Source organism: Amyelois transitella, chromosome 3, assembly GCF_032362555.1.
Source record: "Amyelois transitella isolate CPQ chromosome 3, ilAmyTran1.1, whole genome shotgun sequence".
NCBI lineage: Eukaryota > Metazoa > Arthropoda > Insecta > Lepidoptera > Pyralidae > Amyelois > Amyelois transitella.
The window spans coordinates 9,543,362-9,559,603 of NC_083506.1; the positions used below are offsets into that span (position 1 = coordinate 9,543,362).

General features: G+C 33.1%; 1 protein-coding gene across 2 annotated transcripts in view; it reads right to left on the reverse strand.

The window, feature by feature from the left end:
* LOC106140071 (uncharacterized) overlaps positions 1–16,242 on the reverse strand; it is a 68,500-nt gene that overhangs the window by 13,610 nt on the left and 38,648 nt on the right. For both annotated transcript variants that reach the window (XM_060948345.1, XM_013341596.2), the window contains exon 3: positions 3,060–3,210. In XM_060948345.1, the coding sequence (XP_060804328.1) occupies positions 3,060–3,210 (151 nt within the window). The remainder of the gene's footprint in view (positions 1–3,059; positions 3,211–16,242) is intronic.

A 16,242-nucleotide genomic window follows, 5' to 3' on the forward strand; every position in this document is an offset into this window, starting at 1 on the left:
AAAATAGATAGGAAATCAATAGCACATAGACATAACATTAAAGTACGACGACCATAACGACCAAACGAGTAATTTATAGGTCAGTTGCCTTATTATTCAGATTCTGAGTATATATATACATTGTCAGATACCTCATGTACTGTATGTGCCCCATAATTTCACGCACTGGGTGCCTCGGGAACCAATTTAACACTCATGCGATTATCTCTAACTACTTCATAAATCTCGGCCACACCTTGAATGGCTAAATTCCAACTTCTTGGCGTGATATTGATTGGTATTCATTACTTATGAAACTATTATACAAAAAGGTATAATATGTTATGTATTTGTTCGATAAAATAACCATATAGAGTTGGACGCTACTTTGAAAATGAAATCTTTTGCGAAAACTTAGTCGTTAAATACAAAAGGGCGTAGCCGTACTTAATAATACTAAATGTATATAGGTAATTATACTGTAGACAGTACTTTGGTTGTACAGGCTTAAAACTAAAAGTTATAATCAAAGGCGCTATAATGCATCAATAACAATAGATATTATAATATGACAATGACATAATGTATGGCCAAAAATAATGTTTATTGTTACATAGCACTGACATGTCAAATATTTTTGTAGTGACAGCATTATAATATTATATGCGAGATTTTAAAAGAGAAATCTGTTTTCATAAGTGTACATTACGATAACAATAGTCGTCATCACGAGAGCTTTTCATCGACATAAGACTTATACAACTGTAAATACTATTTATTGATTAAAATACATTGGTAATCAATTTGGTATTCTTGTTTAATTTGATAAGAAAAACATGGTACCTTCGCTCGTGGTTTGTGTAACTTCTGAGGTTAAAAAGATTTTTGTATTCGAAAAGCCCCAAACGTTTAATTTAAAATTTTAGTTGGGACCGAGATTAACTACTTTTCGATCTTATATGTAGGTACACTGGTACATATTACAATACAATACAAATACAAATTATCTTTTTTGCCCTTAAAAAAGCAATCTCTTCCAGCCAATCTTTGGGTAGTGAAAGGTAAAATCCTGGAACCGGGTGGGCAGCATACATACATAAACTATAAATATAAACTTACACATATTACATAAAATAAATAAATACATAATGATATACATTCCTATATAAAATAGCTTGATTAAAATAAATATTATTATATACAAAGTAATGAAGAGAGATACTACTTCTTCAAGTTCGTTTTAAAGGGACCTATTGTTTGTGAGGTGCGTATGTCATCGGGTAAAGTATTCCACAGACGAACAGCCTGAACTGTAAAGGATTTAGAGTAGGCTGCAGTCATATTAATAGGAGTATTGAAGCGAACAGCAATTAGACTACGGGAAGTATGACTGTTATTCTAAAGAAAAAAGGTGAAGCGCTCTTTAAGATACTGAGGAGTAGAAGGAATGAAAAGTACAGAAAAAAGCAGTATGAGAATGTGATAGTTGCGACGAAGCCTGATTGGACTTTTAGCCACTTGTGTTGTGCATATTCTGGATTTTAAGTGTTTTTAATTAATAATGTTGAACCAATTTAATTATCAACTGTCGCTTCAAAGTACAAGGAGCTTAGAAGAAAAATTCGGCAGTACGAGTATTTACAATTACGACACTTTATCTTTGGCACCTCAGTTATTTCCTAGCAAAACTAGTATCATTCTAATTACTAACCTTAGTCACATACAAAAGATATGCAAAAATATTCCTTTTAGCCTGCAAGTGCAAATGAATATACCAAACTTTCCAATTCAAAAATTTTTGATATGACAACAAGTATTGCGACATGTCGTCTTTTGTTACCGGAATCGTAAAAGTAGGCTATTTGAATGCATATAATTTTCAGCTAAAATGTTCTCGTAAGAAAGTAGTACGTGGGTGTACAAAATGCTGGTGTTATGGACATCTCGTGTTCCGAGTATAGAAAACAATGCTGTGGTCAACTGGGGGCAACTTTCCTTTTTACTGATCCTCTGCAAATAAAAAAGATTTCAAAGCGACAAGGCAGAGTCACGTTTGATCTCGGGGTTCCTGATCATAATCTGAATACCATTATGTATACGGTAGGTACCAGATTTTTTTAACGATGCGGTAAAACGTCTTTAATATTATTAACCTTCTATGGGAAACTTAAAAAAAAATCCTATAACTGCTGTATTATAGCAGCATTTTGAGATGCAAAGATGAGTTGGTAGTTAATTTGGTGAATAAGACATAATTTTTTTGTTTGAATGTAAAGACAAGTACAGGGAATAGGTATTGGTAGAACCCTGTACAACATCCGATACCACGCGTGAAAGTGTCTGAATATTTATGGAGAATTTCGGCCTTAAATCAAAACTCTAATTTGCACATGAAAAAGCCTGCAATTGCTTCGAAATTATTTATCACCTCTCTCGTCTTTTACGTGGATCATTATTCGACTTTAACGCTCGCATTAACCTTAAAGCTTTCTATATGCAAATTATGACATTTAATTAGGGTCGCTAATTGCAAAATTACACATATCGACAGTAGCTAAATGACAGTTACAATTATTTACAAAAAAATCATGTAACATTACATCTTACTGAATTAAGATCCCATTTCAGGATAATGTTAGCAGATGAAGATCTATGGTGTGTTGTAACACTAGTTGTTAGTTTGTTACCACGTTTTTCGATGTGTTACGTTCCGATCACCTCTGACACCGCGCGTGCCCAAGTTTGCATCTCATCACATAATAATAATAATAACTTTCGACACGCTGACTCAAATAGATCGCCTTATTGAAATCTCTGACATAACTTCTTCACAAGCTACCTACCATTTGCATTTAAATAGGAGACGTACTACTACATTTGTCAATTGAAGAGGCATTGGTTATGTAAGTGTGGGTAACAAAAAATAAATTGATATGTTAATATTAATACTGTTGTTCATTGCTTTCATCTTACCATAAAACATGTTTTAGCCCGCCACCTCACCAGCTTGCTGAAACCGACCTCATCGTCTACTGATACCTATATTAGTACTAAATGTCTGTTCTAAATAGCTATCTCACCTGGCATGAGGAAGTAAACAAAGACAGCCAGAGCGACGCACACGAGCAGCAGCGCTACTGGCCATCGTAACATACGCAGCACCCTCACCAGCTTGCTGGAGCCGACATCATCGTCTACCGGCACTCTATACAGGCTGTCCGGATGAGAACCCTGTAACAAAAAAAAAATTGTTCTTAAGTATTGCGTTTGTGGACCTTAGTAGATCTAATGTTTTTCAGTGTATGTATATCAATATTCTGCTACTAATAAGTAGAACTTACGTACTAGATAGTAATAAAATGTTATAAATACCACATATCATTACATACATTAAAAGCAGGAAGCTATTAAAGTATCAAGAGCACAATAAAACATATCTCACATTCTTCTAATCATACGTTTATAATTTACGGTAAAACGCATTCAGAATTAGGAATAATATTAACATAATCAGCGCAGTGACGTCCACACATAGACTCATAAAAGTCCACTATATAAAGTTATAAAAACTTTAAAAAAAGCAAGCAATATAAAAGTTTTTACCTCACAGAAAATGATAAAACACGTTTATATAATTTTCTCTGAATTAGAAAAATTGTGCACAAATATTTATTACTACATAATCAAATTGTTCTAAATTAAATTCCAATACTCTTGTAATAACATTGTTAAGGCAAATATTACTCCCGATAATCGGTAATTACTACTAATAGGGGCCCCAATATGGCCATATTGCCCCACGGTGGAGATGACTAGAAATATGATTTTTAGAAGAGTGAAAAATGAAAGCTTATAACATACAGTCGACTGCGGATATTATAGGTACACATACATATATATAAAGTAGTACACCAGGGTCAGATCAGGTTAATCTGGCCTTAACTGTACTTACATAAAATGCGGAACCAATTTACGTCAAACAAATTTGATTTCTTTTGAATAGCTTTCAATTATAAAGGGATTACTATTTTGAAGCCCTGTCCTTTTCACTTCAACATGTCCTCGTTAATATGAATGAAAGAAAATTATCTTACCTAAAGTTCGCCCCTGGCAAACCCTACAAAAGTTACATAGATAAGCAAATATAGACCACTGTACGCGAAGGGGACATTAAGAAGCGAAGGCCAAGAAATTAAACGTACCTAAGTAAGTATAGTGTGTCAAGTCCTTAGTTTGCCTCGAAAACATGGAATAAACCCACATTACGTAACATTCACCAATTAGTTTTAAATAATCACCGGATTTAACCTTTCTTTTATACGACACCCTTTTAACCAAATAAAGAAAACTATAAAAACAAAATTTATGTGTGCGTTTATGACTGTAATCTCTCGGTAGCGGTATTAATAACATTTAAATTTATAATTTTATTTATAGTGTTCGTAAATATTTTAATCTTTTTGAAAACAAAAAGGGATGGGAAATAGTTACCATTTCATAAAGTTTCATTTCGGTAAAGTTAAATACGTAGTATAGTAGTAAGTAGTATATAGACAAAAGGTTTAATGTTATGTAGTTAAATAAAAATATAGTGATTGAAAAGGTAAAAGTGCGTTTTAACTGATTTAAATATAAACCAAGCAACTAGTTAGAATTATTTATAATTATTTTATTATAATTAATAGGTATAGGATACTAGTCGTCAAAAGTAATAAAAAAAGTAGGATATAGGTATTAAAAGAACTTATTTTCAGACAAATAATATGCATATAAGAATCTATGCGTCTCTTTAACTAAGAACGTAATCAAAATATTAATAATAAAATAATAATAAATACCTTTATTTTTTTATGTATAATATTATATTGTTATTTACATAAATATAATTTGATATGTAATGCCGTGGGTAAGCTTTAGTGTTGAGCTTTGGTTTCTTTATATTAGAAGTATCTTTAGTTTGATATTATACTTAAAAGTAAGATAAATATATCTTAACTTGCATGACTTACTAACAAAGTATGATATTAAATTCATGTCTACTATTAATACTTTAAGGGCTTTCGCTCTTTCGACAACCCGGAAGACTGATACCAGCGTAACACATACGGTTAATCAAACCTTGCACCGGTTGCAATAGTCGGCTATCAGTCTCATATCATAATTTTATTAACGAGCACTAGGGCTACATGCAACGAACCATTAATTCATATGTTGCATAACTGGTCCGTGATAGACTTGATTAAAATTGTAGCAAAGCCTTTACAAGTATAGCCTAGCTCTGGATCTTCAATATCGAAGTGAGAGCGCGTATAACGAAAGCTCGTCGAAAAATCTTACCCACAGTATATATGTATATATATAAATCTAGGTATACATTGATTTCGAGCTTTTTGCATATTATTATTCTGATGATAACTCTATTTCTTATTATTATCCGTAAAGCAAAAAGAAGATAGATAAATCAATTAATTGATTTATCTATCTTCTTTTTGCTTTACGGATAATAATAAGAAATTTTAATTTAATGATACATTTAATTTAATGATAATTTCAATTAATTGGTGTATTTTTCTTATAAGTTAAAAACTTTATAAAAATAATTACAAGTATGTCGCTTGTGTAAAACGGTTGTCTTTGAAAATTTTAAAAATATAGATACCAGTATATTAATTGACCGCCTCAGGAGTTCTTATTTGACAATTTGCCTTAATTGGCCAATTTGCGCATGAATTCCTACCTGGAAACTATATTCCATATGTCTGCCGATTAGTTGCGTGTAATAAATTCCACATAGCGAAAGCAGGAGTGGTCCACATGAGACCAATTAATTCAATAAAATTGTCTGGTTATCAGTCGAAGTCTAGGTGGAGCAACATTTTCTTAACCGAAGGATATGTCAAGCAAGAAGATTTGTGCAGGATTTCAACATCATTAGGCCAAAATGTAAAGAACTAGATGAAAAGTGTAATGTCAACTTTTTTATGTATTTAAAACTTAATTTTTGGTACTTTCGAATTATACGATAGGAAATACATTAAAAAATATATCTACTTACACATATTCAAAAATCCGGAGTTTTTTAATTTTGATTAGTACGTCACAATCGAAAGTGAAAGTGTGTAGAGAACAGACAGAAAAAGTCGAACTTACATTGTATCTTACCTTAGCTGCGAATTTCTTTACTTCCCTAGGTTTCGCAAAATATTTGTCAAGTTTGTTCTCGTAGCCGGGTATTACTTCGGTGACTTGTGGGCTTGAGGTGCGGATTCTGTATGTTCCGTACTGCTCGCCATGCTCCGAAATCGTGGGAAGGTTACCGTTTGGCGAACTACAGCTACTACTCGATCTAGAATACGCATAATTAACAGAGCCGTCCGCAGGGTTCTTCGGCTTTTTCGTAAAAGCGTAACGGCGTGGTCGCTCTTCCGACGGTTTCATATCGTATGTCTCGAATTTTTCAGCAATGTAATTTTCTTCAACATCCGTTGTAGGCACGTATCGCAGTAACTTTGGCTCCTTAACTCTTTTTTCATATTTTATCGAATCCGTCTCGTTATCAATTTGCGCCATGTTCAAGGAGTGTTGAAGTTCATTGGCCGTTCGATTTGGTTTTCGTTTGACTTTACGTTCAGCTGTCCGTGTGTGCACATGGTCGGCGACGATCTCCGAATCGGAGGCTGGTCGATCGCCGTAGAGTACATAATTTCCATTGACCATTGTTCCATTAACTTCAAACTTTTTAAGATTTTATGATTGGACTACATTTGAAGTCTAGCTTAGGGCGAATTTGTCGCCACAGTTTTTTGAATTCACTTTATATTTGTACAATTTAAACTCGGCATTAAATTTTCACAAGTTAGAACAGTATCTGTAGATCTTATCACTACAAAAACTATTGCAGTACTGTGTGAATGAATGCATGTGTTTCAAATACGGTTTATTTGTTTGTTGTTTTGTGTTTGTGATTACGACTGGTACAAAATTCTTTTGGTAAAATGGGCAATATTTAAATGGAAGTTGTTGATGTACATTTCCTGTTTTTTGGTAAATATTGACAACATGATACCTACATGAGAGACAATGGTATTAGTTAAATCAATATATACAGTAGGTACACAAGATTCGATATTTTCTAGTGTTGTGCGTGTAAGAGATATATTTTAAGCGTTTACTGGCTTACAGATATCCTGGGAGGTGAAAAGATATAGAAAAATGCGAAATTTATGCGCGTGATATAGTATACCTACACGGTATACTTATGTTTCACTATCAACAATAGGAAAAGTATATAAAAATCTAAAAACTAATTTATTACTTCAAGAATTTCTATCACAAAGTTTATTGGCTATTATTGTGATTGCGCCACGCTTAAATCAAACGGCTAGTAGAGCTGAGAATATGCGCAATGTTGTAAACGCGAGATAACATTCGAAGCGTTATGTCGGCCATTATTGTTTAGACGCATTTTCCCGCGCTTTTTGCCCTGTTTACGCGGGAACGTTCCCATTGCGCGTGCGCGACAATGGCGCGGGACAAACGAGAGTGAACGCGTGGGTTGTGCAACGAACGGCTGTTTTATGCAACTGATGTGCCGTTAATGCAGTCTGCACTGATAACTTAGGTCGTTTGTGTCGTTTCCTAGATGCTGCATAGTTATTTTAATGCATAGTTACATAAGGAATCACTCGTAAGGCACGTCGGTAGCCCTTTGAGGGATAAATTGTGTAAAACTGGAAAACTCTGATGGAAATGTATGTGCTTTCCTTAATGTTATTCTGATGATGTTTGAGATGTAAAAAAGATACCCATAACTTTGAAGTTTAATTTAAATACACAATACAAACTTAAAAAAACTGTTCCGTCAGATATACGAGAAAGAGTAAAAATTACACACATACTTACATTTTTTTTTCAGAAATTGCTTTTGATCGCGTTTTCACACATACGTTGAGTCATTAAATAATAAATAAAATAAAGTTTTTTGATCCTGACATAACTCTATCTCGTTTATAAATGGGCGAAATTAAATAACTTGAATAATATAGTACAATATTATATACGTAGTATTGCAAGCGTGAATGTAAACAAAAGTATCTACTAATATTTAAATACAGTCGTCATAATGAAAAGAGGCTTCGACGTATTTATATCAACGTTCTAGTTATATGCTACTAATATTTATTTATGTAAGTCATTCTCAACATACTTATTTAATACGCAATGGATCTTTGTTGCGTCTGCAGAGATCCAAATTCCTCTATAATTACGGAACTCAAGACCTGCAATTCACCTAATCGTTCGCATTGTATCATCCATGGAATACAAATCTAATCCTTGAACTATGTTCAGTGTAGGCAATATTTCGTAAGAAAATACAATGCTCCTCTCTATGCCAGACTTAAAGTTCGACTATAATTTTATCAATAGATCTGTGACCTAATTTTAAATTAATGATATGTCATCTCGCACTTTAAGTAAAGTTCACAGGCTTCTTTGTATCTTTGAAATGAGAGATTTCGAAACTAAAAAGCTATTTAGATTGTAAGTAATAGCAACAAATTATTCATGTATTATGTTCATAAAAATATGAAATGATTATTTGGAAGATACCTGCTGTTGTCAGTTAATGATCTTTGAACTTTATTGTTTATTATATTCCTTTATAGAAACTAGAAGCAATCATAGCTAGGAGTTTTTCATTCACTCAGATCGTATTTATTGAAAAATAAAATTGTCTTGCAAATTAGACACGCACGATATGTGTTAGACAATTATCACAAAACTCCAATGTTAACTTGATTTGACTTGATTTTTAAAAACAATGTGTAATATATATTTTTTAAACTATTCCATATTAACGGAAGGATTATAAAAGTAGAGTCGTGCTCGCACTATTAACTGCAATTACATTACGCGTCCTGTTCACAGCACAACATCTTTGAAGGTTAATTTATACAAATTGTTTTCATTATTTCCCTTGTTTGCCTTAACTCAGTTCGATTTACAGAAATTATAATTATTATTCCTAATAAAATATGAGTTAATATTTGAAATAAAGTTTTTTGGTAACTCTTTATAACTCACGTATACGATTCGTATTCATTCCGGAACTTCGCATTCTCTGAAGGTTATACGAAGGATGTGCAATTACTCGTCATAAAAATGCCTATTATATATGACTATATCTTTAAATATTTGTAGTTAATAGGTCTGTTATTTTTATTAACTCCTTGCGATTAATTTCGTAAAGTATCTATGAATGAAAGATTAATAAGTCGCTTTTGCACGGGGGTTCGCTTCTGTGGGAATTTCCAGAAAAAAAACCAATGTTACTTCAGTAGTTCTATTCTGTTACTATTCAAAATTTCGTTTAAATTGGTCTAGCAGTTTTAAAGTTAATTCGTAACAAACAAAAATACCTAGAAATCTCTTCTAGTTCTAGTTTCGTTTCTAGCTATGAGAACCATTAAGCTTATGGTAATTGAACGCGATTCATGGTCGTGTGTGTAACAGTTTGCGCAGAGCAGTTTTTCCTTTGATAGTAAATACTAACTATGTTATATTTAACGGACTAATACGCACAGTGATCTAGGCGTCAAGCAGTCCATAATGTGTAGCGGTACACGTACAGTAACGTCGTCACGTGTGAGTGGCGACCGCGGCAGAGTCAGCTGCGGGACTCATTATAACCTTACGGTTGATATATTTAATCGGACAATTGTATAGTCGTCTCTAATATCATACTATCCAAGCAATTACCGAGTCAAATGTACCATTTCACTGCATTTAAGGATCAAACTCGCAAATTTGTCATCGGGGACAAATGTAATGCAGCGTGAATGCGTCGGCGCAAGCATCGCGCGTGACCAGTGATTTTCATTGATTAGGGCATTAAACTGTGACATTGCGAATTAGAATATCGATGGACTACTCGTAATCGTAACACCTTATTAGTAATTACCGTAATTTCAAGAGAAATCAGCAGCCGGTCGCTGACTTCCACTGTAGCTGTATTTTGTAACATGCACTTATACAAATGAGGATATGTGCTCGGATGTCGTTTATCATACTCTAGATTTCAAGGCAGATTTGTGTAATTTGAATATTTATCATATTATTAGATTAATTTTCAATTGATAAAGTATATTACTCAAAAGTTATTTTCAACTTATAAAAATGTTTATAATATAACTGTATTCAATGCAGGGGCTTACGAAAAGCAATAATCCATAAACAAAACAAACAATATAATATCGGAAGATTAATAGTAAATCATTTGCTTTTAATTGATAAACTGAAGACAATAAAACCTTCTTGCGTATTTATGTAAACGTATCTAGTGGATAACGCCCTCGCCGCCCGCCTTTGAATTTCGTTCGCCCAGCCAAATCTATTTTGTACGATCCAATAAATAATTATGGTAATCTAAATAAAAAACAAGTAACATTATATCTTTTAAGTAATTGTTTTAGGGATTATACTTTAAGGCGATGGTCTAGCAACCTGTCACTATTTGAATCTCAATTCTATCATTAAGTCAAACAGCTGAACGTGGCCGATCAGTCTTTTCAAGACTGTTGTCTCTGTCTACCCCGCAAGGGATATAGGCGTGTTTGTATGTATGTATGCCCTTTAAGGTTTTAGTGCAAAGGTGTAATCGATGTATATGAATCTCTACATGTGACCATAACAACATAAAAATGAATGTATCAACACAATTGAGGAATTCCAAATAGTCCTTCCGATTGTATCAACAACACAAACACAAAACCGCACTAAGTAAACAAACAAACCGCATTCACAACTTGGCACTAAACACTTCACCGATCACTGATGCACTTGTATGCAAGCCAACAAGCGTGGTTGTCAGAGCAATGCTGCGCATGCGACTGATCCACCAGGTGCCACACACCACCGTTGCACCACATCGCATTGTCTTGACATCGTGGTAACCTGTGCTTTACGCAATCCATTATAATCAAGAAGATAGATCCAGCGAGCCACTAGAAGCCCACTGAACTAAAATTTGAACAATTGTGAAGTAACTGGCATGGGAGACGAAATGGTTTTCGTTGGGAATTATAAAACAAGTCATAACAGTAGCTAATTAGAGGTAATCAGATACGTTTTGACCTCTTTAATAGAACGACAACTCGATAAAGTTAAAGCGAAATAATAACTATAAGCATGAAATTGCAGAATTTAAAATTGTCAAAACATTGTCAAATCTTTTCATCCCAGTATATTAAAATTAACATGATATATCTCAAGTTTTTTAAGCAGACATTTAGTACGATGAGAGCGAGATATGATGTATGAAAAGGTAAACCTTTTCACTTTACTTACTGACTCTCATTAGTATAGCAAGTTTGCAGTAATTTACTTGTCACATAGTTCTTTGTAGAATATTGCTCTAAATTTCTCAACTGTGAGAATGCTAAAACAGCAGATTTGTCATTATTTTAATTCAAGGAGATTAAACATACTATTGCTTCACTTTCGTGAGAGCCTATTCAAATTAAAAATGTTGCAGTACCCTAGGGAAATGAGTAAATAATGCAACCACTTTTTACTCAGAATTGATTGAATTGGAACCTGATCTATGAATAAATTAAATGAAATATTTTTTACTAGACAAATCAAATAGAAACATATACCTACCCCTAATGTTGCCTACCGCTGCAATCCACAATTTTGCATTAAAGTCTAAAGTAAACATGTTTTCGTAGTCATTTCTAAACAGATATATATTGTAACACAATATTCTTCCATCATGTTGATTAAAAATTTGCTAACTAAAATTCTCCGATATTATTATTCTACGTAATAATTGAAAAAATCATACATTGCGTGCATTACTAGCAATTAACTTAAATTAACTTTAATGTTTTTGTTGTCTGTCTCGATTTTCTCTTACAATTAAATATGTACCTAACAAAACGCATCAATATGCGTTTAGGAAGTTATAAATAGATGTAGTCGGGGCAGAAATCTCAGAATGTCATGACGCAACTGTTACTTGTACGGCCTCTAGAGTAAGGAGACACAGTAGCTGGTTACAATTGAAATGACATTTCTTACGTGTGCTAATTCTCATAGGTCTAGGAAGTGTCCATTGCACCTCGAATTTGATCTCACAGCTTACATACATATATCACGTTTTATCCCTTACGGGGTAGATACAGTCAATAGTCTCGAAAATATTCAAAGGCCTTAGTGTATATTAATTGCAAATCTAAACAATTTCCTTTTTAAAAAAGAATTATGTTATCTACATGCATGTATATGATCACACCTCTTTTCTGGAGGGGTAGGCAAAGACTACGTCTTTCCTCACATACTTCTTTTACTTTATCAACAATCATCATGTAAAGACATCAACTGAGCTCAAATTGAGTGCTAATAAAAAAAATTATTTGTAAAACTAATTACCATTCTTAACCATATTCATTATATTCACTGTTGAAATTTACAAAAATAACCTTCTTTTGGGGTAGTCATTGAGGGTTTACAATTGCAGATCAATATATCGTGCCGTGTTGTAATACGGAAACACGCAATCTTTAATCGCATAAAAAACTCTTAGGTACTATTGTCGTATGAAAGCTTTCATATTCATTGTTATTATTGGCCTGAATTCTGTAATTGTGATTTCTAATAGAATAATGTCTTAGTGAAATCAATTGTTAAAAACTTGTGAACAAAACATTGAAAGTAATTCATCAGAAACTAGAGTGCACTCGTGTCTCGTACCCACGTGAAACGGTAAATCCCGCTTATTTCCATTACCGCAGGAATTTCGGGTAATTCTCTCTTTTTGCACCCCTAGACCATTCAATCCAGGTCACTCCAAGTAAAATTGCAGACACACTACAAGTAAGTCTTCGAGAAAAAGAAGAAATACCCTGAGACCACATAAGGAACATATTATTATTATTATACTTTTATTCCAAATTTGAAATCTAGACTAAACCATGGTCTGGCTGCATGTCGATAATGACTTCATTGTCCTCTTTTATACTATTTTATACCTATATGTGACTTGACGCGTAACCTGTGAAGACTACAATTATGCAACCTTATATAATAGACTTATAGATAATTCTATAGTATCTTATTCCCGTGCCAAAACTATATTGCCATTAAATTGCTATATATTTCGATTAAGTAAGACACTCATATAGAAGAACAGTTTTTTTTGTATTATACCTACACTCATCTTTTAACAAATTGTGAACAAAAGACATAAACGACTCTTACATATAGTGTTTTCATTTTTTTCCCTGTAAAGCTTGTGTTTATTATTTTCTTCTTTAGACAATAGCAATACTTACTACGTTTGAATTTAAATACTCAAACATGAAATAACATTAAACACAACAATAAAAAAAAAAACCTGCCCTATCACTAAACTAAATGTTATTGTACTAACAATTTGAAACCAGAGCTTCTTCGTTGCAACACTAGCAGAGAATTCCCATGGAAATGTATTTTGGTTAAACAATATAGTAGAAATAATTACTATAATCGTTTCATTCGACTCACTAGCTAATGTATGAAGCTTGTTGCTCAACTTTGTTCATAGCGCAGTTCGCATTGTAAGAAGTATTTTTTTATTTTTTTTAAAAAAGGCCGGTAACAAATATATTACCGGTTTTTGTAATGAACGAAGCTAGATTGTCTAAATTGCAAGTTTTACTTTAATATACATACGTTTAATCACGTCTATATCCCTTGCAGGGTAGACAGAGCCAACAGTCTTGAGAAGACTGAAAGGCTACGTTCAGCTTGTGGCTTTATGATGCAATTGAGATTCAAATAGAGACAGTACATTATAAATCCCAAGTTTATAAGCCTACCCCTTAGAAGCCAATTGGCAACGACATCTATGGTTATAAACTGGTTCCATTCTAACGTGCTGAAAACCACACGGCCTTAGGTATTTTTTTAAAAAGGTTATAAAGGTTCAATCTCGGATAATTATCTGTATTCATATATGTATCAAAATCGGTTGTTGAAAGCAAAATAAACAGTGTATATAAGTTAAATATGGGTAATCAAATATTACAAGCTCTATTAAAAACAATATAATTTTATTAAGATAATCATGTTTATAAATCATTGTTATATATGTTTTCGCCATATTTTAGTGAATTCAGTAACATTTTCTAACACTAATACCTCAATTAATCAGTTGTGTAATTGTCTGTGAAATATTGTAATTTTTCACGTCAGTGTAACGTAAACATATATTTGGTTGGATTCGGCAGCTATAATTTAAATTGAAACCAGTTATTTTGTTTTATTGCTGTTAATGTTATGACGCAGACATAAATCAGGTGGTTCACGCCTAAGTTGTTGTTAACTTCGATCAATATTAGTATAATATTATGTTACAAATGTTGTCGGGAAAACGGCTGATCCTATAAGAATTGTTATTTATTATTTGCACTACTACTGATATTCATTTATTGACAACATTAATATTTTTTCCCCATAAAGTTTTTGAATACTATAATTACATTGTTGTCTTAAAAGGAAACAACCCATTGAAAAATATTGTACATTTTTTTTTATTTAATAGACTAAATCTTGTCTTTGCCTTATCGCAATGGTAAAGCTCGGCTATAACGTTGCTTTACTCTTTGATTGGAAGACGTGATAAACGGATTATTTTTAAATGTTAACTCGATGCCTGAGGCGCCACTCGGAATATTCATGAGCTTAAGAACATCATAATAATTGCCCTCTGCTATATGATGTAGTATATTGATTAATGGCAACCTTAATAAAAATTAGGTTAATATCATAGTAATGAGCCGTTAAAGATAAAGCTTTGTTTCATGTTGAGAATGTTATTTTCTGTATAACATAAAGCAGTTGCCTGGAAGAGTTTGTAGTAACTTTTGTGTTATTTTTGTATAATATGTCCTATATGCTCTATGTTGCAATGAAGTGACAAAAAATCTGCCACATTCTGCTACAATACAAATCATTAGGATTTAATTGACGGCCTTTGTGGCGCAGCGGTAAATACGCTTGCCTGTGACACCGGAGGTCCCGGGTCCCGAATCCCGGTCAGGGCATGATGAGGAACGAACTTTCTCTGATTGGGTTGGGTCTTGGATGTTTATCTATATAAGAATTATGGTATCGTTGAGTTAGTATCTCGTAACACAAGTTTCGAACATACTTCGAGGCTAACCCAATCTGTGTAGTTTGTCCCATTTATATTTATTTATTTATTTAATATTTAATTGACCTTTGTATTTGACTCATATTTGCTATCAGTGAAATTACAAGTCAAGTATAACTTCTAGAGTATTATATTATTATGTATATATAGTTTTCGGAAATAAATGATATAACAAAACAACTAGATTACAGAGCTGTTAACCGAGATCAAAATGTGTGTTAAATTCATAATTAGAATATTCTATGTTTGTGTTGAAACGTTATTATTCAGTTTCGCAGATAATCTTGTGTGAATCTGTTTTTTGAGATAAGAAAACATCACAAATATGATTTCGCGGGATAATTAACATAATTGGAGTGGTCGTTAGCATCACTTTGGGTTGAGACGGAAAAGAAATTGTATAAAAAATGACGACAATGTCAGAAGTCAGTAAGTATTGGGTCGCGGACCAGAACGAGGTAAACATTGTGTAATCAGAGACGCCTGTTGGGTTGTGTTGTGATGTCTACGGCGTGGGCTGGTTCATTTTTAATTGATCAAAAAAAGAAACATATAACGAATAAATCTATACAACAGTTAGTGTATTTTAATAACTAATAATGTTAGCTAAAGGCAATAATGTTCATTTCATTACAACATATCCTGGTGGAAATAAACAAAGTGACAGAGAACCAAAACCAAGTAAAAATTAACTTCAATAAAAAAACTAAAACAAGGCCAATCGTAAGAAATCAATCACACACAATTAAGTAGGTAGTCAGAATTAAAACGTTAAGTTAGTTCGGATTTTATCACCACTCCGCCTTAAACTGAATACCAACATATTGATAGGATAGTAATCTTCGATCGATTGCTCACCTCGACTAGTCAGGTCACGAGGTAATTTTAATGGAGCCTATGGGGCAAACCATGCCTCATAATGCTCAACACATTGCTAAGAACACCGCCTAGCATCTCGGTTCTAAGCGACCTTTGTCTGGCATTTGGGGTACCAACACAAATTCTGATTCAAAGGTTAAACTCTATGCATCGAAAACGAATGCCAAATAACTGCCGGGTCAACCCGA